The sequence below is a fragment of the Cynocephalus volans genome, chromosome 14 (assembly GCF_027409185.1).
Source record: "Cynocephalus volans isolate mCynVol1 chromosome 14, mCynVol1.pri, whole genome shotgun sequence".
NCBI classification, from domain to species: Eukaryota; Metazoa; Chordata; class Mammalia; order Dermoptera; family Cynocephalidae; genus Cynocephalus; species Cynocephalus volans.
In genome coordinates this window covers 36,388,504-36,410,500 of record NC_084473.1, presented here as the reverse complement: position 1 = coordinate 36,410,500, position 21,997 = coordinate 36,388,504, and the positions used below count along the sequence as shown (strand labels likewise).

Here is a 21,997-nt window from a genome sequence, read left to right as displayed (position 1 = left end):
CGGGGACTTAGGTCCCCTATATTGCCAGATTAGAAATGAGTGGTAACCGATCAAACTGACATTCGCCCGTGTGGAGCGTCTCCTTGCACCTCTCTGGCATTCAGTAAATGCTGACAGCTGTTCCCGAATATCTAATGAGGGGCAGGGAGAGAGTCCTCCCACTTGTGTCAGATTTTGCACACACAGAAGGAAGGCTAATTTCATGGCTCCAAGCCCTTCCCCCCCACATCGCTGGCAGTTTTAGGGCTGAGTGATGTCTGTCTGCAGGGATTTTAGAGGTTTTTCTCATCGTCCTTTGAAGAAGAGAAGAAAAGCATTTAAATTAGCCGGTTAACACCCGCAGCCCTGGCCTGGCTGAAGGCCTCGTCACCGCCTGGGTTGACGCCGCGCCGCGCCTGGGGTAGAAGCCTAACAGCGTCAACGGCCGCGGGGCAGCAACGGCTCCCGGCAGCGCGCTGTAGGCGTTGCGCCGCCGGGACTCGCAGGCCAGCGGCAAGTTCAGAAGGAGCAGGGAGCGAGGAGAGACCTGGCCGCGGGAGGGCTTTTGACGAACAGCCCTCACAGCCAATTGGAAGCCTGGTCAACTTTCCCCCCCTGCCAATAGGAAGCGGGGCCCAGGTTAGGGGGGCGCTTCCCGAGGGCTGCTGCTGGATTAGATCCTGCGCCGCGGCCGCGACGGCGGGGGCGGAGGCGGAGACAGAGGCTTGGGCGGCAGGGAGCGAATTAGGGGAGGAGGGAAGACCGGAAGCTACGGTCGCGTACCCATCCTTAGATTCGCTCCCCCAGGCTGGGAGCAGAGACGGAGGAAGAAGGAAAGGCTGAAGCTTGGCTCCGTAATAAAGGGGAGCAGCCGCTCCGGAGTCTCCTCCCGGAGCGCCCCCCTCAGCCCGCGCGCTCTCCTCAGCCACCGACTCCCGGGCGCGCGCCCTCGCGGACGGCCCGGCCGCAGAGACTTTAGCTGAAGAGGCGCTGCCCGCAGCGGGGACTGGCCGGCGGCATCGAGGCCCGCTCCCCACCGCCACCCCCACCTGCCTGCCCACCGGTCCCTCTGGCCGCCGCCATGTCCTCCACCTCCTCCTCTCCCAGGGAAACGTACGAGGAGGACCGGGAGTACGAGAGCCAAGCCAAGCGCCTCAAGACCGAGGAAGGGGAGATCGACTACTCGGCTGAGGAAGGCGAGAACCGCCGGGAAGCGACGCCCCGCGGCGGGGGCGATGGCGGCGGCCGGAGCTTCTCACAGCCGGTAACAAAGCGCGGCGCCGAGTCCGCTGTGCTTGGCCGCTCCCCGGGAAGCAGGGCCCGGCGGCAGCGCCTCGGCCCCGGGCTTCCCGCCCGCCTGGTTCTTTTTTCTGCCGCGCTGACCTGGTAGGGAAGCGCCGGCTGTTCTTTTTAGGGCTTCTGTTCTTTCTGCTCCCTGTTTCCACCATGCCTACCGCGAACCAGTCCCCGGCCTGGCCTGGCGCAGGCCTCGCCTGAGTCCGCTGCCGGGCCCTGCATTTAGGGAGGATCGCCGGGCTGGGGCTGCGGGGAGGCGTTGCTTCCGCTCCGGGGGGCTTCGGGGCACGATGAGCCCTTTGTTAGTTTAACTCTGGCTTGGGGCCGGCGTCGGGACCACCGGCTCCCCGCAGCCCCTGTGTCCCCAGCATCCGCGCTCTGGTCACCATCACGGGATAGCTGCGTCGGTTCCACTGAGGGCTCTCTTCGCCTCGGTTCTCAGAGAGCCGTAACGAAATGACGGGTTACACGCTGGCGTTCACATCCTAGTTCCAATGAAGGTTTAATAAAAAAAAATTATTCTTTGCTGGTATGGCATGCATGCTTTGCTACTAGGTTATGTGGTTGCTCACTACAGTTTTTCTCTCTTGTAACGTTTGTCGGCAAGTGTTAGTACACCCCTATTTGTAAGTAAAACACATCTTAAAATTATTTTACTTTTTCTTTGGCAATATATTCCAAATTTGCCCCACGAAAGGAGGAACTGAAATCAGGGCTGCATCACACACACATTGCTAAAGTCTTGTCTTTCAGAAATGTTAGCTGGAGGCAGAAGGAATGTGAAAATCATTTTAACCGCAGAAACTAGTTGTAGCTTCAGTTGGAAGGATACTTTCAGGAAACAAAGCAAAGCGAAGTTTATTGACCTTTTTTGGCGTACTTAAACTGTGTTAATTTAAATGTTCTTTAAACATTTAACACATTTGAATTGTGATTAATTCAGCAAACTTCAATAGCAATTTACGAAGTTGCATACGTATATTCTACTATTAGATTAAAATGTTTTTCACTTTACCTTTTATAAGCGGCAAATCAGGTATCTTTGAAAGCTATTGGAATTTTTATGTAAAAAATTCTGGTCAGTAGTTCCCAGTGTTAGAGTTTACAAATACGAGAATGTGACACATAAGGTTCAACACGTTTAAAAAAGGGACTTTTCTTCTAAATAATATAGTTTCTTTATGATTAGCTGTTACTTTTGATTTTTCTGCCTGTTTATCTGAAATATTCAAAATGTAACTTGGAAGTGTGAATAAAGGAAATGCAAAGCCAATTCTATTGTGCAAGTTGGAAACAGGGTTACTGTAACTGATATATAGGTGTATTTGATACTGTACCTCTTTTGCCAGAGTCTCGCTTGCATTTTTGTGCAGCAGCATGAAATGTCTTCAGGGGTCTTGGAAAGATACTTAAATCAATTTATAAAAAATTTGTTTTTGAAAACTGTCAAAGCGTTAAACCAGTAGTATTATTGTGGATATTGGGAAGAAAATAATATATAATTAATATATTCAAAGTGAATTAGGTGGAGCAGTGGAAGTAGCACTGAGCGGGCTTGAAGGGAGTGTCAGCAGTCTAGTCTTAGCATATAATTTATGTGACCTTGAGAAAGTCAGTTAACTACTACTCTGAGTTCTCTTAGCCTGTAAAATATGATAGTTGAACTACATGCCTTCCTTACATGAAGCTGAAGTTCAGTGATTGACTGACGTAATGCAGCTTTTGAGTTACCCAGGCAGGAACTAATATATGCAAATTGAGTTATAATTTCTAATTTTTGTTTATCTTACTGCTGTTATGTTTCCTAGGAAATGGAGAATTGCTTTTATTTAATAGTAGAGCTGATATTGTACTATGAAATCTAATGAAAGCTTATTGTTTTTAAACATTTTTTATTAGTATAATATTTGGCACTATTTTGAAATCATTGCAACTATGGAAACCTTTACATAATCAAATTCTATTATTAGGATAGGAATTCTCTGGATAGTTTACTATCTAGTGCTTCATCATGAAGAAATACGGTAATTCATCTAACTGAAAAGGGTTTGGCCCAACCTCAGTAGTCCTTCAGGCCAGAGAAGAAATACCTTTGTGGTCGGAACTGTTAAAGTAAATGCAGATTAGGTATAATGATGGGCAATCTTTTCAACTGTAGTTGGAAGTTTGTAAAGTACAAAATAAACTTTGAAGATGTACATTGTTAGGCTTTTTATGACTAAGTTTCCATGAGTGCCTTAATATAGTAACTAGATTTAAAGAGGAAAGTGAGTATTTAAGAAAAACACAGAGGTTCTACAAAGGCTTTAACTTAAAGATGGATTGATGATAGTGAATGATCATGATATTTGGAGGTATAAAGAGAAATGAGAGAGTTAGTACTTTTGGATATGAGAAACAAGACACCCTTCAAATTTGTGTCTTCTGGCACTTACTTATGGCAGTAGGCTGGTACAGGGATCGAACTCTGGACCTTAGTGTTATCTGCATGATGCTCTCACCAACTAAGCTAACCAGCCAGCCCCTGGCAGTTATTTTTTTATAGAGCAGAACTCCCAGGTTTTTCAGATTCACTGAGCTGCACTGTTGAACAAGGCTTGATGATAGAGGTTCATGTCATGTTTGAAGGTACTTCAAAAAGCTTGTGGAAAATGGAACTAAAAGGTAATGTGAATCTTTCCATGATCTTTTTTTTTTTTTTCTGACTGGTAAGGGGATTGCAACCCTTGGCACGGTGTCATCTGCAACACGCTCAGCCAGTAGGCGCTCTGGCCATCCCTATATAGGATCCGAACCTGCGGCCTCAGAGCTACCAGCGCTGCACTCTCCTGAGTGAGCCATGGGTCCGGCCCTTTCCATGATCTTTTTGAAGACCCTTCGTGTTCTACAGTTATTCTTGTGGAGTAAATAGTGTTCTTAAATTTAGTAGGCATGATCTTCAAGATCATATTAATAGCAAGTTTCTGTATCTCCTTACTTTTAAGAAAGCAGCTTGACTTCCAAATATTAGGGCTTCACTTGTCAAAACCAGTTGAGGTATTGAATCAGGATGGAGTGCTGATTTATTTTGGAGATTTTTTAGTTTCTTTTACCCTATTTTGCTAGTGAGTAAACGAAGATTGTTGCAGTGGCTTTTTTGCTGATGAGATGAAAACTTAAGATTCTCAACTTTCAGTAAATAGACTTTCAAGATGTCAAAATGTCAAGATAAAATTGTTACTCCTAGTATTTCCAAACAAAGGATTATAGACTATGTAGAGAATTCAGTTTGCATTCAAGATACACTATTATGCTTGCATAATATAAATTACAGAAATGATAGGAATATTACGATGGCTTATTGGATGAATATGGGCAGAGAGATGGGATGAAGTCATTTATCCTAAGCTTAGTTCAGCTGCCACAGAAGTTAAGACAGTGAGCATAGTAACTGTGCTCTTGGAAATAAAGTTCGAGGATGTGTGCCCTGGAGGTAAGTGCTTTGAGGTTTGCATAGCAGTAGTGTCCTGTGTCTCTCCTCAAGCTAATCTGCTATAGTAGAGTGAAGGTTTTTAGGCCTAGTTTTGAGAAGGAAATGAAAAGTAGTAGGTTTTACTATCTTTTGGTTTTGACAAGTGACTGTATTGCTTCATGTTAGTACCTGTAGTGAAAATAGCTGTTAATACATCCAGTAGCACCAACAAGAGAGGTGTCTTTTTTTTTTTTTTTTTTTTTTTGTCTTTTTCGTGACCAGCACTCAGCCAGTGAGTGCACCGGCCAGTCCTATATAGGATCCGAACCCGCAGCGGGAGCGTTACTGCGCTCCCAGCGCCGCACTCTCCCGAGTGCGCCACGGGCTCGGCCCAAGAGAGGTGTCTTGACTGCTCCCAGCAAGCTATTTGACTTAACCTCTCTGGCACTCGGTGGTCTTTATGATCTTTTAACTCATTAAAAAATAATAATTGAGCTATCATGTACCAGATACCATTGTTGGTCATGGGGATATCAGTGAAAAAATACTCCATATCTGAAAATCTGTGACTCTGCATCATATATTGCCTTTTTTTCCTTCATGAAATTGAATGCAGCTTTCAGGGTTTGCAGTTGCAGCACAGCAACAACTTAGGCAGGCTTAAGCAAAACAAAAAGGGGTTGGGGGTAGGGAATTTATTGGCCCATGTTACTGGGAGAACCAAATTGTGGGCTGGTTTCAGGCATGGCTGGATCCAGGGAATTTAGATGATGTCATAGGAACTTGGTTTTGTCTCTTTCCATGTTTCATTTCTGCTTTTCACTTTACAGTGGTAAAAGCTAGGTTTATATTCTTATAGGTAGCAGATAAAGAAGCACCTTCTCTCCATCAATGCCCATATTTATTTCCTCTTATTAAACATTTTTGATCCTCCTCTCTCCCCCCAACTAATTACAGGGCCACTTCTGAGGTTGAGGAGGCATGACTGTGTGGTTGAAAATACCAGTGGAATAATACGAAGTTGAGGAGGTTGTTTTTTAGTTTTTAATCAGAAGAAGGGGCTAGTAGTTTTGGGTAGGCAAAACCAAATGATTTCTACTGCATGAGCAAAAAAATAAAGATTATTTTTTAAGAAGTTATTTGAATCATATCGTTCTTTTTATTTTTTCTTTTTCTTTTTTTATTTTTGAAAAGTTAAAAATTCCTTAATTTTTTATTCCTGGTACTACTACCACAATTTACAGGGCAATATACCTGATGTAATGAAAAGGAAAAGAAAAAGACAACGCTACAACAGATAAAAGACCTCAGGAATGTACATCTAATTGACACTACATTGCATTAATCAGTGGCTGCACTTTTTGCAAACTGTGGCTGTGACAGTCCTGAACAAGTAGAGTTTCCTGTTTAAGCTGCAGTAACTTTTCTGACTATGGATCATTGTTCCTTCTGTGGCAGATTTTTATAGTTCCTCTAATGCATTTGGGATGACTGTCTGAAAGTAACCTGAAGCTTTCCTGACAACTCCTCGCTCTCCTGCTAAGAACTGTAGCCCTTTTCTACTGTTTTTAGAACCTTCTGCTACCATATCCACCACTTCCACCACTAGATCCATAACCACCACCATAGGGACTGCCTGAGCTTCTTCCACCAAAACTAACCCCCTTTGTGGGTCCATAATTTGACTACTGTTATCCATTATGATTTCCAAAATCATTATAGTTCCCACCACCACCATAGTTACCACCGCCAAAATTTCCTCCTTCATTGTAACCATCATATCCTCCACCACTGCTACCATATCCACCACCACTATAGCTTCCTCTACTACTACAACCAGGACCACCACCATAGTTGCCACCCTTACCTCCAAATCCATTATACCCACCATCACCACCTGCGTAACTACCTCGGCTGCCACCACCTCCACCACCATAGCCTCCTCTTCCACCAAAGTTTCTACCACGGCCAAAATTATCTCCACCACCTCCAAAATTTCCTCCATGACCCATAAAGTTGCCAGCTCCACCTCCACGACATCTTTGTGATCCAGCAGACTGCATCTCTTGTTTAGAAAGAGCTTTTTTTCACTTCACAATTATGCCCATTAATAATGTGGTATTTCTGAACAACAATTTTATCAACTGTATCATGATCATCAAAAGTTACAAAAATAAATTCTCTCTTTTCCATTCTGCCTGTCTTCCATAACTTGTATGGTTTCAATGTTGCCATACTTTTCAAAGTAGTCTCTCAAATTATATTCTTTTGTATCTTCTTTAATATCACCAACAAAAATTTTCTTCACTGTTAGATGGGCACCAGGCTTTCCAGAATCCTCTCTAGAAACAGCTCTCTCTGGTTCCACTACACATCCATCAACCTTGTGTGGTCGAGCACACATTGCTGCATCCATCTCTTTAACACAAAAGAGATGAGTCACAAAACCAAAGCCCCTGGAATGCTTTGTTTGAGGGTCTCTCATTACCACACAGTGTGTGAGTGTGCCCCATTTCTCAAAATGTTCTCTTAAACTATCATCTGTAACTTCAAAGCTCAGACCACCAATAAACAGTTTTCTCAACTGCTCTGGTTCCTTTGGATTATGCCCCCCCACCCCCCACGGCGGCGGCAGCGGCGGCGGCATCATCGGTGGGGGCGGCTGGAGTCGGGCTGGGGGCGACCAGGCAGCGGTTTTACCTCCATTTTGAGACTGGACTCGCCTCTTCCAACTCGAGTTCAATATGGGTGGTGGTTCTTTTTAATCTTTGCTCTATTGTGTACCTAAAACCTTTGGGTAGGAAAATTAGAGTTTTCTGTATTATGGATCTACTATACTGTTTTTTTAAAAAGAGAAAAAGGACAAATATAGAGATGTAATTGTTTAATTTAGTAATAAAAAAAAAACACGTAGGCTAACTCTAAACATAATATGAGTTAAAATAATATTTACAGCTGCCCCTTAAAAGCTTTGTCTTTGGTTTATGTGAGGTGTCCAAAATAAGGGAGAGGATAATCTTATGTATCTGGAAATACTGTACTCATTATTTGGCACTATTTTGATAAATTCTCATGTATCCAGAGAAACATTATCAGGATGGAGAAGGCACTTGAAATTATAAGAGAAGTGACAGAAAAACCTGGAAGATATTTAGCCTGATGGGTAAGCTTAGATGTGATTTAAGAAATCATTACAAACAATTGGAAGGTTATCATACAGAAGAGTGTAGATGAGGGTAGAAGATGCCAACTAACATTTATTGAACTTTATTCAATACTACATCTAGCATTATGCTTGACGTTTTATGTGTGTTTCATTTATTTGTTGTAGTCTTACATGGTAAGGAATTTGTGTGTGTGTTTAACAGAGGAACAAGCTCAGAAAGGTAAAGTAACTAGCCGAAGATCACTGAGCCAGTAAATGTCCAAATATTCAAACACTTGGTCTGACTCCAAAGCCATTTTGTTTAGGAAACAACAGAAGACAGATTTGGATGCATGTTATAAAGAATTTTGTAAAAATATAATGGATTTTCTCATGAGGTCGTATGTTTCCTGTCATTTGGAGGTATTTAAGGAGAGGCTGGATTATCACTTGGCAGTGGGTCTGTGTGTGTGTGTTGTCAGGAAAGGAAGTATTGAATTTAAGGTTGGTCTTTTAAAATCCTATAATTATAGGAGGGCAGAAAAAGTTGTTCAATGGCTGTTGAGCATGTGTTGTGCATGGAGAAGCTGGGAAAACAAAAAAGCTTTAAAGACATGGTGCCTAGCCTGTGTGAGTTTACAGTTTAGTTGTTGCTTTTTACTATAGAAAGAGATATCAATTTTTCATTTCTCTCAGATAGAAGCTTCATTTATTATAGTCTTCTGAACTTCTCTTCAGTAGAATCTGGTTTTCAATCTGTGTCAAAATTAGCACTAAAGAGTGGTATTACTAGAGTTTGTTTTTGAGATGGACTGTGAGGGACTGGGAGTTTGGAATGGTTATGATGAAACTGGTCTAGAGGCTGTAGTGGGGACCAAATGATGCCTCTATTATAGTTGACCCAATTAATGAAGTGATTATGTAATTTTAAAAAAATACAGTATCCATACATTGCAAATATCCCTTCATTGGCTGGGTATGTACCTGGAATATTGTTTGTAGTCTGGTAAGTAATATGATAGATAGGAGAGAGCTTAGATAACTAAAAATTTGAAATGGACAGAACTTGGGCTTCTGTGTGAGAAAGGATTAAAAAAAGACTTCTTAAGTTGGGGAAGACATGACTAAAATATTAACATGGATGAGGGTAAACAGTAATTTATCCACTAGTTTAGGAATCAGACGAATAGTATGATGCTCAAAAGAGGTAATTTTAGAGTAAGTCAAAGAAGCTGTACAGGTGATTTCAGATTTTTTGTCACCAATATGAGTACAGGTAGAGGAAAAAATAGTGATTTAAGAGTATTAGTATTTTGGGGGGAAAAAGAGGTCAGAAAACTAAGCTCTGGAGTGGTGGGTAGAAATATGAGGGTACTTCAAAAAGTTCATGGAAAAATGGAAAGATAATAGGAATCTGAACTTTTTGAAGTACCTTTGTATAGTTTGAAAATATGTCTTTATAATATATCAGTTTTATATTTGGAAACAACCCAGGGTTATTTTCCTTTTTAAATAAACTACAGAAAGGATGAGAAAATTTTATGTTAAAGAAAAGGGGACATAATTTAAAGATGGAGAGATATCAAGATAGATAAACTTGTGAGTGGCAGATTCATTGAGTTGGGAAGAAGGGAAATACAAGTGGTGCAAGATATATTTTCTGCCTTGAGGTTGAGATAACTGTATCTTCTCCTGAGTACCATATTGATTGTATTTAACATCTTCCAGCTTTTAGGGAATGACTTTGGTCTTAATCTCTTCTATTTAGGAAACATAATTAAATAACAATCTGTTAAAATGAGACCTTTGAGAGATTTTAAAATTGGTCCTGTAATCAATTTCTTTGTCTTTGAGAAGACCAATTTGAAAAAGTTATTTTTTTTTTAGCACTATATTCAGGATAGTAGGTCTTAAATATTATATGATAAAAGAATTTCATAACTTTTTTACATAAAATGTTTGGTTACATGTATCTTCGACCTAGATTCAGCTGTTTTTAATGTTTTGCCATTTAGGTTTTTATCTGTGTCTGTATATTTATACATACTTTTCCCCCCTAAACCATTTGAAGGTAAATTGAGACATCATGGCACTTCATCCCTAAATGTCTCAGCATTCCTAAGAATAAAGATATTCTTTCACAAAACCATTACCATTTTCATATTTAAGGCAATAATTCTGTTATGTAAATCTAATATCCTGGCTGTATTCAAATTTCTACAATTGTCCCTGGTAAGTTTTCTACGGCAATTATTGTCTATAATAAAACGAAGTCTTACATATTGCATTTGGTTGTTGTGTCTTTTTAGTCTCAGTCTAGAATCTTCCTTCCACTATTTTTTGACACTTTTTGAAGAGTCCAGATCAATGCAGTTTTCTTGTTGCCCTTTATTTTACTTTTGCCAGCTGATTTCTAAGAATCAACTGAAACAACTATCTTAATTATTTCTTGCAGTTTATTATTGTCTAATTATTTTGAGAATAAAACATTTTATACTTTAAATGTATGCTCTAAATTAGGTATTTAGATATTATTTAGAGCTCTCTTCCTACCCTCCAGTTATACTTAAGAGTTTAATGATGATAATGTACATTTGTTGAGTTTTACTTAGACAATCTCATTTATTAATGTATCTTAAGAGAGTGCTGGTTTACATAGTGTACAGTGAGAATGATTCATTTAAAACTTATTGGCATGTAATGAATATCTATTTAACTGTAGAAAAGACTAAGCATAAGCAATTCAAATGAGAATCCAAGGATTGATTAGTATTTGCAAAGGACTGAATTTGTTGGATTTGACAATAGCATAAGAGTACTCTTGGTTACTTTATATATTTAAATCAGTTTCTTTAAATTCTGACATAATTTTTTATTGGCAGGGCAGTCTATTTGTTATATTTTCCCGACAGTATTTATAATAAAAATTGGTGAGTCTTTTAAAATAGCCTTAAAGAAATACAGTTTTCTTAGAATGATTGTTAACTTTAATGGTAAAACATTAGTGCTTTCCAATTTGTTTGTAGGAGAAAAAGTTTTATTTAATAAATTTCCTTTTGTATATGGATTGTTCATGGAAGTCGTGTCTGAAGTGGTGATGCAAGAGAAGTGCCCAGTGGCATTTGTAAATGTAGATCTTTGTCTTAATAGAACTTGAATAAGTAAATGAGAGCTATTTGCATTTTCAAAGTAATTTTTATAGATATTATATTTTAAAATAAACTTTAAGAACATATATTTTGAGACATCCCGCTGGGCATACTCAAAGATACACAACACTCCATAGAAGCCCTGGAGGGCTTGCATTTTTGAGTCAGCAAAATTGGTACTTTGTATAAATTTAAGTTGCGATGTGTGAGTAAGTTTAAGTTATAGAGGGGCTAGAAAAGCAATTAAACAAGAATAAAAGATGATATAAATTTACTTATTATGTAACAGGAAAAATTAAGTATATAATATTTATATTAAGGAAAAAATTTTAATTGGGAATTTTGTTCATTTTGACTGCTTGAGATTTTATTTTATGGAGGTAACACTATGAAATTATGAATATTAAATATATTTCCAATCATAGCATGCCCTGTGTGTCTGCTGAATTTTTCCTGAGATTTCCTTGAAGTTGAAATAAGTTATAAATAACTTTTTTGTACTTATTGAAATAGAATGTTCCCTTTTTAGAAATTAAGATTCTCAAGCCAAACATTTAATTGATGATTTATTTTATTCTCAGGTCCTTTTGCCAATTTGTGAATTGTAGTTTTTGTTTGGGATTTTAAAAAAATATTTGTTTTTTAATGCAGAGTTGAATTTACTAAAAGATGCAATTTAGACTTTTAAAGTTTTTAACAAGAAATTATTTTCTCTTGCTAGGAGGCAGGTGGAAGTCATCATAAAGTTTCTGTTTCACCTGTTGTCCATGTTCGAGGACTCTGTGAATCTGTAGTAGAGGCAGACCTTGTGGAGGCTCTGGAAAAATTTGGGACAATATGGTAAGGACATGCAGCTTGAAGAAAGTTTGGTAGAACAAGCCATGATTGCTTGCCACAAGCATTGATGTTTAACGTAGTGTATATTAAGTTTGCCTATGACTGTATTTCTTTGGAAGCTTTTAAGACTGTTATTTTTAACCTTCCTGGGGTGATGCATGTATGTATTTTTGTGGATCTATAATTATCACCTCTCACTCTCAAAGTTGTATGTAAAATTATGTGCATTTTTCATCTGCTTTTCAAATGGATGATTCCTTTCAAATACTACTTTAAACCAAGTGAGTTGATTATACCCTTCATCTTCAGAATTTCAAGTAGTGGTAATTAAATACTGATTTTTTTGTTGTTTATTTTGGAATATTTAGAAATTATTGGCAACTAAGAGTGGATAGATTAAAGGCAGACTTATTTGCTTAGGTGTGTATTGCTAAGAATTCTTAATGCAGATCTCAAGCAATCATTGTTTTATCCTATCTTGTCTTTTTTTTGTGATTTGTATTTTCTCAGGCTCCTCCTTTTTCTTCGTACAGCTGGTGTATGCTTAAGAATATGAACTTAAGTTAAAATATAATTATAAAAGTGATTCTGCTGCCAAAAGTAGATATTCAAAAATTCTAAATTACTTTGAACTATACCTAGCTAGCTGTTCTCTTCAACAGATTAGATGTATGGATAATCTAGAGTTGATTTTATTATTATCTTTTTCTTGATGAATATATTTGGGATTTTTTGTTATAGGCATCCAAGACACAGACCAGGTTCAAAAATAAAAATAGGAGAGAAAATTCAGTGTATTTGCTGAGATAGCTTGATTGCTTCAATTGTATAAAAATTCATGTTAAATTTTTAAGTATTGAAAGGCTAATGCATAAATAGATAGTGAGGGAATGATCAGAGATGCCTAACAGAAATGGATCATTCTTTCAACAGAGTAGAAATAGTGTTTGGTGACACCTACCATCATGTCATCATTTTATTAATTTCTTTGGTAACCTCATTGAGATGTGGATTACTTAAACCTGTTAGGCTCAACTTATGTTCTTCATAAACCACTGTTACATATTATTTATCTTTGGAGGTACAAATTGAGAAATCACATGAGCATGGTAAATCTCATATGTTGAAGTATCACTAAGAGGACTATATCAGTTCTCAGTCATTTGGAGTGAATATTGGAAGTTGTCTGGAGAGTTATATATTGAAGCAGACTGTTGTCTTATGTGTTGGCACTAGACTAACCCCAGTCTGTGTAAGGGCCTTCTAATGTTATATAAGTGATGCATTGTTCCATGGATCTATAAAGAGATGTCTGTCTTGGTTTATTTTTCCTCTATTCTTATATATTTAGAGCTTTTAAAATTATTTTTTCTTATAGTGAAGAAATACTGAGGCAAATATCAGGAAGCAAGTTGATGAGCAAATGTAGTTGGAAGCTTTAGAGAAACAATAACTCTTTTGATAGTTTGATATTAACTAGTACTATGACCTGAATATTGGGGGTTAAAGAAATAGAACTATGTAAGTTGGTTAGTAATTTGAATTACTCCTGGCTGGCCCGCACAGTTTTAGACTTTAGACTGTTTTATACTTAGTCCATGGTGAGGTCTTCTATCTATGAATGTTGTTCAGTTAATTTGCAAAGTATATCATTCTGCTACCAAGATTGGTAGTTACAGGGGTAGAAAAGTCATGAAATGATTGGAACAAATTAGTGAATAATTAAGAGCTTAGTTTGCATAAATAAGTATAATAGGAGTTTCAGTTGTATGAAATGATCTTGAATAAGAGGTGGCTGCTGTCAAAGCTGAAAGAACGTGGAACAGCCTCCAATCAGGAGTAGAAGTTTTGCTTTAAAATGTTACATTTGTGGAACCTTTCTCTGTTTGTTTCTTTCATGTATTTATCTATTTAGTGGTATGTCTGGGATTGTAAAGATCACAGAAACTGCTCATATTAACAAGGTGTATCACCAAGTTCAGTGTATAGTAAGTTTATACCTGAAAACTGAAATGCATAGGACAGAAGTTCAGCAGAAAATATAACATGATGTTAAGAATGATTGTATCAGGATAATAAAATTGCTGTTTTTTTGCCTTTTTGTCTTTATTCTGTAGTATATTTATATATTATAATCAAAAGGATATTTAAAAATATATATTGTATCTTTTTCTCCCTTCTCCCCTCCCATTAAAGGAGATATTAGGTGATGATTAGCGATACTAGTTTTAAAACAAAACTTTTGGGACCCAGTTTGTGCACTAAATCTGCTGTCTTCTGCTGTGTTTTTATTTTAAAATAGGTAAACATTTTTCAAGCTATGGAGTTGAAAGCATTGACCCTACCACATTCCTCAGTCTTTTTTCTGTCTTTCATCTTCCATTCTCATATAAATGCTTTTTAAAGATTAAAAAAAAAAAAATGCACTAGTTTAAGCACATGCTAAAATGTCTGCGACATTTAAATTTTTCCCTTCTCTTATTTTCATATAATGCCACTTTTCTGAGTAACCTTTTTCACTTTTAAGTTTGTGCTTCTAGCTTACTTATTTTAGTATAGGAAGCAATTTTACTATGACCAAGCCCATAATAGGCCAATAAATAATTTTTGTACTTTTGTAATTTTTCTGTTTCCAAAAGGTATTGTTGACATACCTACTTGATAATATCATTTAGATATTGAATCAACTTTTTTGTTTTGTGAGGAGATCATTTATTCTTCTTGAATTTCTTTAGGATAGACACGAGTGGAGGTTTTCTGTTTTTTATATGAAAGACTAGAACTTCAGTGAGGAGTCTCTGTCTCCAAAAAAGATGTTTTCTCTCCAGGGATTTATGTCTTGCATTTACAGTTGGTAAATCTTTAAATCCAAGCCTTTATTATTTCTGTATTTAGTTCTTTAATTTTGGGTGGGAAGAGCTACCAAGCCTCCTAGACCAACAAATATTAAGTATCTGCTATGTGCCAGACAGACTCTGTTTCTAGCTTCTGAAAGTATAAAGATGAATGAGTTAAGGCCTACAGAAGATACAGTAATAGTTACTTTTTATTGAGGGGCTGCAGTGTGCCTGCAGCCAGGCACTCTGCTAAAGCAGTTTGTGTTTAGTAACTCTGATCTTGACAATAATTCTCCAAATTTTATAAGTATAATAATTTGCCAGGCTGTAAGTTAGTATGTTTCTTACTAATACTGTACCATTTTGTCAGTTTCTAATGTGTAGCAGTAGATTGTGGAAGCCTGATTGAGAAACGGTAATGTCACTGAATACCTGACCTGATGTGATTTCTCCGGCCTTCTGCTATCATAAAAACCATGTTAATTGAATTTTTAAAACATTTTTAAGGTTCTTAAAAATAACAGACATTTTGTTTCCTCTGTTGTGATCCACGTGCCATGATTGATTTCTCTCTTCTCTCCCTTCTTTTTCTTTATTTTTCATTTTGTGTATTAAAATATATTTCCCCTAAAAAGAGTATATTGTGAAAAGTAAACACTTCACCCTCCTTCCCATAGGCAACCATGATCATCTATTCTAGTGAATATATTTTCATGAATTCTTTAAATATTTAAAAATATTTTGGAGGGCTAGCCGGTTACCTTAGTTGGTTAGAGCGTGGTGTTGATAACACCAAAGTCAAGGGTTCAGATTGTCATACCAGCCAGCCACCAAAAAAGAAAAAAATTTTGGAGATTATTTGTATGAATTTTGGTCAGTCTATAGTTGCTTCTATTTATCTTTTGGTTATTTATTTTTAATAAGATAAATAAAAGTATAGTCAGTTCTTAGTTATTAGTATGGGCACATATTTGGAAAATTCAAGAGAGGTAGTAATTTCTGCTGTTTAAGTAGGGGTTCTGTCTGCCAATCTTTTGTTGAGTTTTATCTCTGTTGGTTTTTATATTTTGATATTTTCTAATACAGCTTGGGAGTAGCAGCCTGAAAAATAAACTAGGTAGTATCATTAGTGACTGATAACAGGAAATTGTGTTTGAGGAGGGCATGAGGTGGATAAGCTTTAAATCACAGGGAAATAAGCTTTCCAATGTTTACTGTCTACCTGGTAAACCACAGTCTGTTTAATTTATATGATTTAAGAGTTGACTTACATTGGATGTAGGCAGTGCAGAATACTAATCTGTATGATTTGACACATTTTCATTAGTCTGCTTTTACTTGATTGAGAACAAATAATGTTAATTGAACTTGTTATATTTGGGTATTCCTCCCACTCTCACTTTTCAGCTATGTGATGATGATGCCATTTAAACGGCAGGCTTTAGTGGAATTTGAAAACATAGATAGTGCCAAAGAATGTGTGACGTTTGCTGCGGATGAACCCGTGTACATTGCTGGTCAACAGGCCTTTTTTAACTACTCTACAAGCAAAAGGATCACTCGACCAGGAAATACTGATGATCCATCAGGAGGCAACAAAGTTCTTCTGCTATCAATTCAGAATCCTCTTTATCCAATTACGGTGGTATGTATTTCAGTGTGACAAATTACATTAAAATGATTTTGCATTTAGCTTCTGGAGTGACTAACAAGTTTTCTTCACTGCTATCTAGATATTTGAAAATTGTTTTCTTAGGTATTAAAATTAATATTAATTTTGACTGTCAAGTTTAATGAACAAAGAAAAAGTGGTGAGTACTGAAGCTAAAAAGATTAGAAGCATAGTTGTCATAATTAAATAGCACATAAAAATTTTTTATTTACCATTAGTGTCAATTCTGTTTCTGATAATAAAGGATTATAGACAGATTTGTTGGAAACGGTCCAAGAAATCTCTCACTCATATGCCAGCATACGTATAAGTGAATCTACGAGGTAGTGACAGAATCCCATACTATAGTAAGATGCACATATCATTATAAACTGTTTTGAGATAGGTTGTTAAAAACTTGTCTTTGATTTATTTAAAACTCCCTGCTTCTTTACCCTTTTAAAAAGTGATAGTAGAAAAGTTTTAAAGAGGATTTATGTCCTGAGCCAGTTGAATTTTCTGCTTCATAATCTCATGCTGTTTCATAATAAGCTAGTGACAAAGACATTGATTTTTGTAATAAATAGAATATCACAATAAGAGAAGCTTCAGTTGGTATGATTTCTAGTATAGGCATATGATATTGGGACATAAACTTAAAGCAAAGTGTGAGATACTCTTTAGATTTAATTAAACATTATGTACCTATTTACTTTTGTAATGTTTATGGACTTATTAGTAGAAAGTATTGATATATTTACAATATTTGGTGTTTTGGACAAAAGAATATAATCTAATATGGGTACTGTGGTTTGTTTTTGGTTATATCCCTAGTGCCTAACAATGCAACTGTATAATTGTAGGTGCTCAAGAAATTTCTTGAAAGTTGAATAATGAAGTGGGTATTTAGATTCTTTCTTAGATTCAGGCATCTTGTTTGGGGACATCTAACACTGTGTGAATGATCTTCCTTGGGTCTTTTCTCTATAAAGCCATTGCCCCTTGAAAAATGAATACCAGAGTTGTTTGTAATACTATACTTTTATAAATATTCATTATTGTAATTCAGGTGATTATAATATTAAACATTTCAAAGATACAGATAAATATATAACTAACATTTCAGAGTCACATTTGGAAAAAACATTAACCAATTACAGTTTGGTTTATTAATTGTATATTGTCAGGTTATTTTAATCACCTAAGAAAATAAAAATTAAGGATTCATTTAGGAGATAAAATAGTTAACAGTGCTTCTCAAATGTTTAATTGGAACTTCTCTAATGTGGGTATATTATGGAGGTGAAGAAATACCTTTAGAATTATTAAAGTATAACAATTTAAAAAATTGGTTTAAAATTAGTAATTAATAAAATTGACATATTGACTAGTTGGTTTTTAGGTAAAATAAAATAGAGTATAGCTTTAATGTTTTTCTAAATGTAAAATGTGAAGAAATCTTTTTTTTCCTTCATAGGATGTTTTGTATACTGTGTGCAACCCTGTTGGAAAAGTGCAACGGATTGTTATATTCAAGAGGAATGGGATACAAGCAATGGTTGAATATCCTTTATTTGTAAATATTTTTTGATATGTACGAATGCTGTATAATTCATATGGATCTTAGTTTTTCCTCTTTAAGCATTTCTAGACAAGTTGTGTTTACTCTTTTCTCCTACAAAAATCTACTCGGCTTAGATTTTAAAAATGAAACTGCAGTACTGATAGAGAATTTTACTATTTATGATAAGAATAACGTATTACCATGAAACAGTTCACTACTTCATCTTACAGTGTAAAAATAACACTATTTGATAATAAATACTTATACCTTTTTGAACTTTATCCCAAATGAACTTTTCTGACTCTCCCTTTAAAATAGTTTGGAAGTATCAGAACTTCAGTCAGCGGAATCTTTCTTTCCTTTCTTTATTGAAACTTCTAAATGGTCATGGTTTATGTAAGAACTGCTTCTCTGTGTTAAATTTTTTATATGTTAAGTAAAAAGAGCAGGTTGCAAAACAGTATACATAGTACAAGTAGTCCATTAAAAAATTAATAATAATAATAATAAAAAACCCTAATGAAAGAACCCTGACCTATCTGTGCATATGTATGCATTGGAAAAGTTAGGGATATATAGCAAACTCTTTAACAGTGCTTGCTTCTGGCAAGGTATTTTTTGTTTTTGTTTTTTTTACTTTTTATACTTCTGTGAGTTGATTTTTTTTTTCTATGTTATTATGGACTTAAACAATTAAAAAAAAACAATAAAATTAAGATAGTTTAATGATTATAAAATACTGCCTTCTCAGAAATACATAAAAATTATATATTTGTTTTGTACTATTTTGGTTCTTTGTAATGTTCTTCCTCCTTTAAGAGTAAAATATTTCCTGTTTCAGGGTTGCAAGTTGTCCTTTACTAGGGAATGGGACCATGCTCTAATCCCCATCCCTCCCAATTTATAAAGTACTTCTGATGACTTAGAGGGATTGATGTATATAGTTTGGTTGTATTATGTTTTCTTTGGTTCCATTGATCTTAAAAATAATTCTCCTACTACAATTCACCTAGAAATTTGATTTGTTAAAACATTTCCAGAAGTGAAAGAGTTATTTCTGATTATATTTGGTCTTTTTCTTTGGGAATAAATAATGATTAAATATCAGATACCTTAAATCAGATTTCCTTAATAAAGCTTATGTTTGAATCAGTCCTTTGTGCCCAGAAAGCTAAAGCAGCACTCAATGGAGCAGATATATATGCTGGATGTTGCACACTAAAGATTGAATATGCAAGGGTAAATATTTTTTTCAACACTTTACCAAAGAAATATTTATGCTTCGGATATATAATTTGAACTTACTTTATTTTCAATCCTAACAGCCAACTCGTCTAAATGTTATTAGGAATGACAATGACAGTTGGGACTACACTAAACCATATTTGGGAAGAAGAGGTAGGTATTTTATTTATTTTATAATGTACATGTATCTGCTGACAAATTTTAACATGCAGTTAGATTCCTTTTTCCTGAGATGAGCTAGTTAATTCAAATGAAAATCTTGTTGGTAAATGCTTTTGTTGCAAAAAGCCATGTAATGCTGGAAAATAACCTTGAACATTAGTGCCCCCTACTGGTATGTACTGAGCTATTTATATTTAGTTCAACAAGGAGCCCACACATAACAGGCACGCCCGCAGTTCAAGGACTTGCATTTCTCCAAGCAGCTCTCTCTCTTTGGAGGAGAGGAAACTGATTCAGAATATTCCTTACAAACTGCAAACTTGCACACTGCTTCTCTATGGAAAGGACTTTTCCCCCAAGCTGGACGAGGCATTAAGAAGGATAGAGGACTCCAACAGGCTGACTCTACACTTCATCATGCACAACATCGGCATCAACAAAAAGCCCTCTGAAAAACTCAGACTCGCAATTCACCTTGACTGCATACTGCATGCACCATCACCCCAAGTTTTTAAAGGAGGACACTTAACAGTACTTCAGACTTGCATGGGATGAACACCATGATAGACTGTGCCCATTTATTCAAGTTGTATGTATATATTGGTCTGATTTCCCTTAAAATTTCACTTGTAGATTTTAAGACTTTTCACTAACGGAATCTAGACTTTATCTACAATGTTGTAAATCTTAATGCCCACTATTGTAACTGTTTGCAGCTTAGACTCAAATTGTTAATTGGCAAATAACCAGGGCCGATTTATCTGCAGATCTTGGGAATTGATAATACTCAACCAATCCACACAGATATTAAAGATAAAAGGATTAGAAAGGTGCACACTTGTTGCACCTAAGTTTACTTTTTTCCCCCCTCAATTGTGGACATTAAACAAATTCTAACATAATGAAAAGGTGCATAATATGTAAAAAACATTTTTCTGTGTGGTTTGATTTTGTCAAGTGGCTGTTTATAAGTCATCACTTTTTGTAACAATTTAAGATTATCACTTATGTTAATTTCTGTAACTAGAAATTTTGACATTTCAAATGTAGGTGAGAGTAACGTGTGTTCAAGGTAGAATATATTTAAATTTGGTAAATCTGGAAATAAGCACATCTCATTTTGAGATGCATTTTCACCTATAACCTATAAAGGCTAGATTTCATGAGGATAGATTTGACTGATAAAATTGTTCAACTAACTGTGTGGCAATTCTGGAATATACAGATTAAAATGTGGATCTTGTAAAAACAAGGGGGCTGCAGTATTGGCTACATCTCAACTACAATATTGGTGTTTGGACCATGTATTGGAAAAACTCAAGATGAGTATGTCTGTGAAAGTTAATAACTAGAAAAAAATTTTATGGCACCCAAAATGTCTTGAGCAGTGGGTACTCTATAGTGCATGTACTCTAGCAAAAGAAAAAATAAAAGATAATGCCGTGATCCTTTGCATGTTCATATATTTAGGATTTTGGAATGATTGGCTTTTTTAACTCTCAATTCCAAGAGATCATCTTACCTTATGCATGGGGTTGCAGATAGGTTTGTTTTGTAATGCAGCTTTGGCTAGACCCCACATTTTTCACTTTTTGCAGAAATCTGCTTGGTTTATTCTTGGTGCAGTTGAATCCAATATTAGAAACAAAGCCTTAGTACTGAAACAACAGGACAAGTGGCTGATGAGAAATCTCTCACTTCTGTCAATTTATAGTTGGTTATTGAACATTCAGCTTTTTTTTCCCAACTCACTTGTAATATTGAGGTTTTGTTGCATTTTTCTTAATGTCTCTTAAGATATTTATAGGTATGCTTATTTTAACAACGTTTATATGTATTCTTTTGAAAGATCTGAAGTTTACACAAAGCCAGCCTAGGTTAGTTTTTCATACAATTTGAAAAGTTTAGAGATATGTAAGGTAGATATTTAATAGTGAAATAAAATTGAAGTAAAACAATTTATGCCTTCAAGGAAGAAATTCTTGTTTTCTGATTTCTTACGGAGAGATATTTATCTGGCAAGACTATAGTAGTTGACGTTTTTCTTTCTGTAGTGATCTTAGCTTGCACTAAAGTTGGTATATACTATTCTATTAGCTGCTATCTCCCAAATAAAGACCTCCCTGTAACTCTTTCTACCAAAAAAAGAGCCCTTTTAAAAACATAACTGCATTTTAAAAGGTCCTATTCAGCACTAATTACATTTTAGTGCAAAGAATCCTTAGCTTCTGGATTCTAGACTCTGGGGAATCCCTCCTGAAATGTTAAGCAAAACTTGTATATATGTGCATCTTTTGGGGAGAAGTTCCACAGCTTCTCTCCGATTTCCTTGGAATCTATGAAAAATTGCAAACCACTATTTAGAGATGATATATTCAGTGTTTGACTTTTCTACTCACTTCTTCTGTTTTATGTGACCTTATATAAGGTAGTGAATGCTTCAGATAAATTATTAATAATGACAGTGTTTGGCTGAAAGATACCTTGGAGATCATCTACTCTAACCCCTTCATTTTATGAATGAAGATTGTGAGTTTCTGTAACTATACAGCTAATTAGCGGTTAAGTTGGAATCTTCTGATTCCCAACCCGATTTCTCTTTCCTTTGTAGCACACTGGTAAAAATATCAATAAAACTGAGCCGTGAAGACATTATGGTGGTTTTGGTTTTAAGATTCCTA

General features: G+C 36.3%; 1 protein-coding gene and 1 pseudogene across 1 annotated transcript in view; one reads left to right on the top strand and one right to left on the bottom strand.

Annotated features, from left to right (window-relative positions):
* Positions 1-711: 711 nt before the first annotated feature.
* HNRNPLL (heterogeneous nuclear ribonucleoprotein L like) overlaps positions 712-21,997 on the top strand; it is a 34,696-nt gene continuing 13,410 nt past the window's right edge. Inside the window, exons 1-6 of the mRNA XM_063078076.1 lie at positions 712-1,243; positions 11,742-11,860; positions 16,102-16,339; positions 17,823-17,903; positions 19,047-19,148; positions 19,235-19,307. Coding sequence (XP_062934146.1) covers positions 1,061-1,243; positions 11,742-11,860; positions 16,102-16,339; positions 17,823-17,903; positions 19,047-19,148; positions 19,235-19,307 — 796 coding nt within the window. The 5' untranslated portion in view covers positions 712-1,060. The remainder of the gene's footprint in view (positions 1,244-11,741; positions 11,861-16,101; positions 16,340-17,822; positions 17,904-19,046; positions 19,149-19,234; positions 19,308-21,997) is intronic.
* Positions 6,295-7,432, bottom strand: LOC134362799 (heterogeneous nuclear ribonucleoprotein A3-like; annotated as a pseudogene).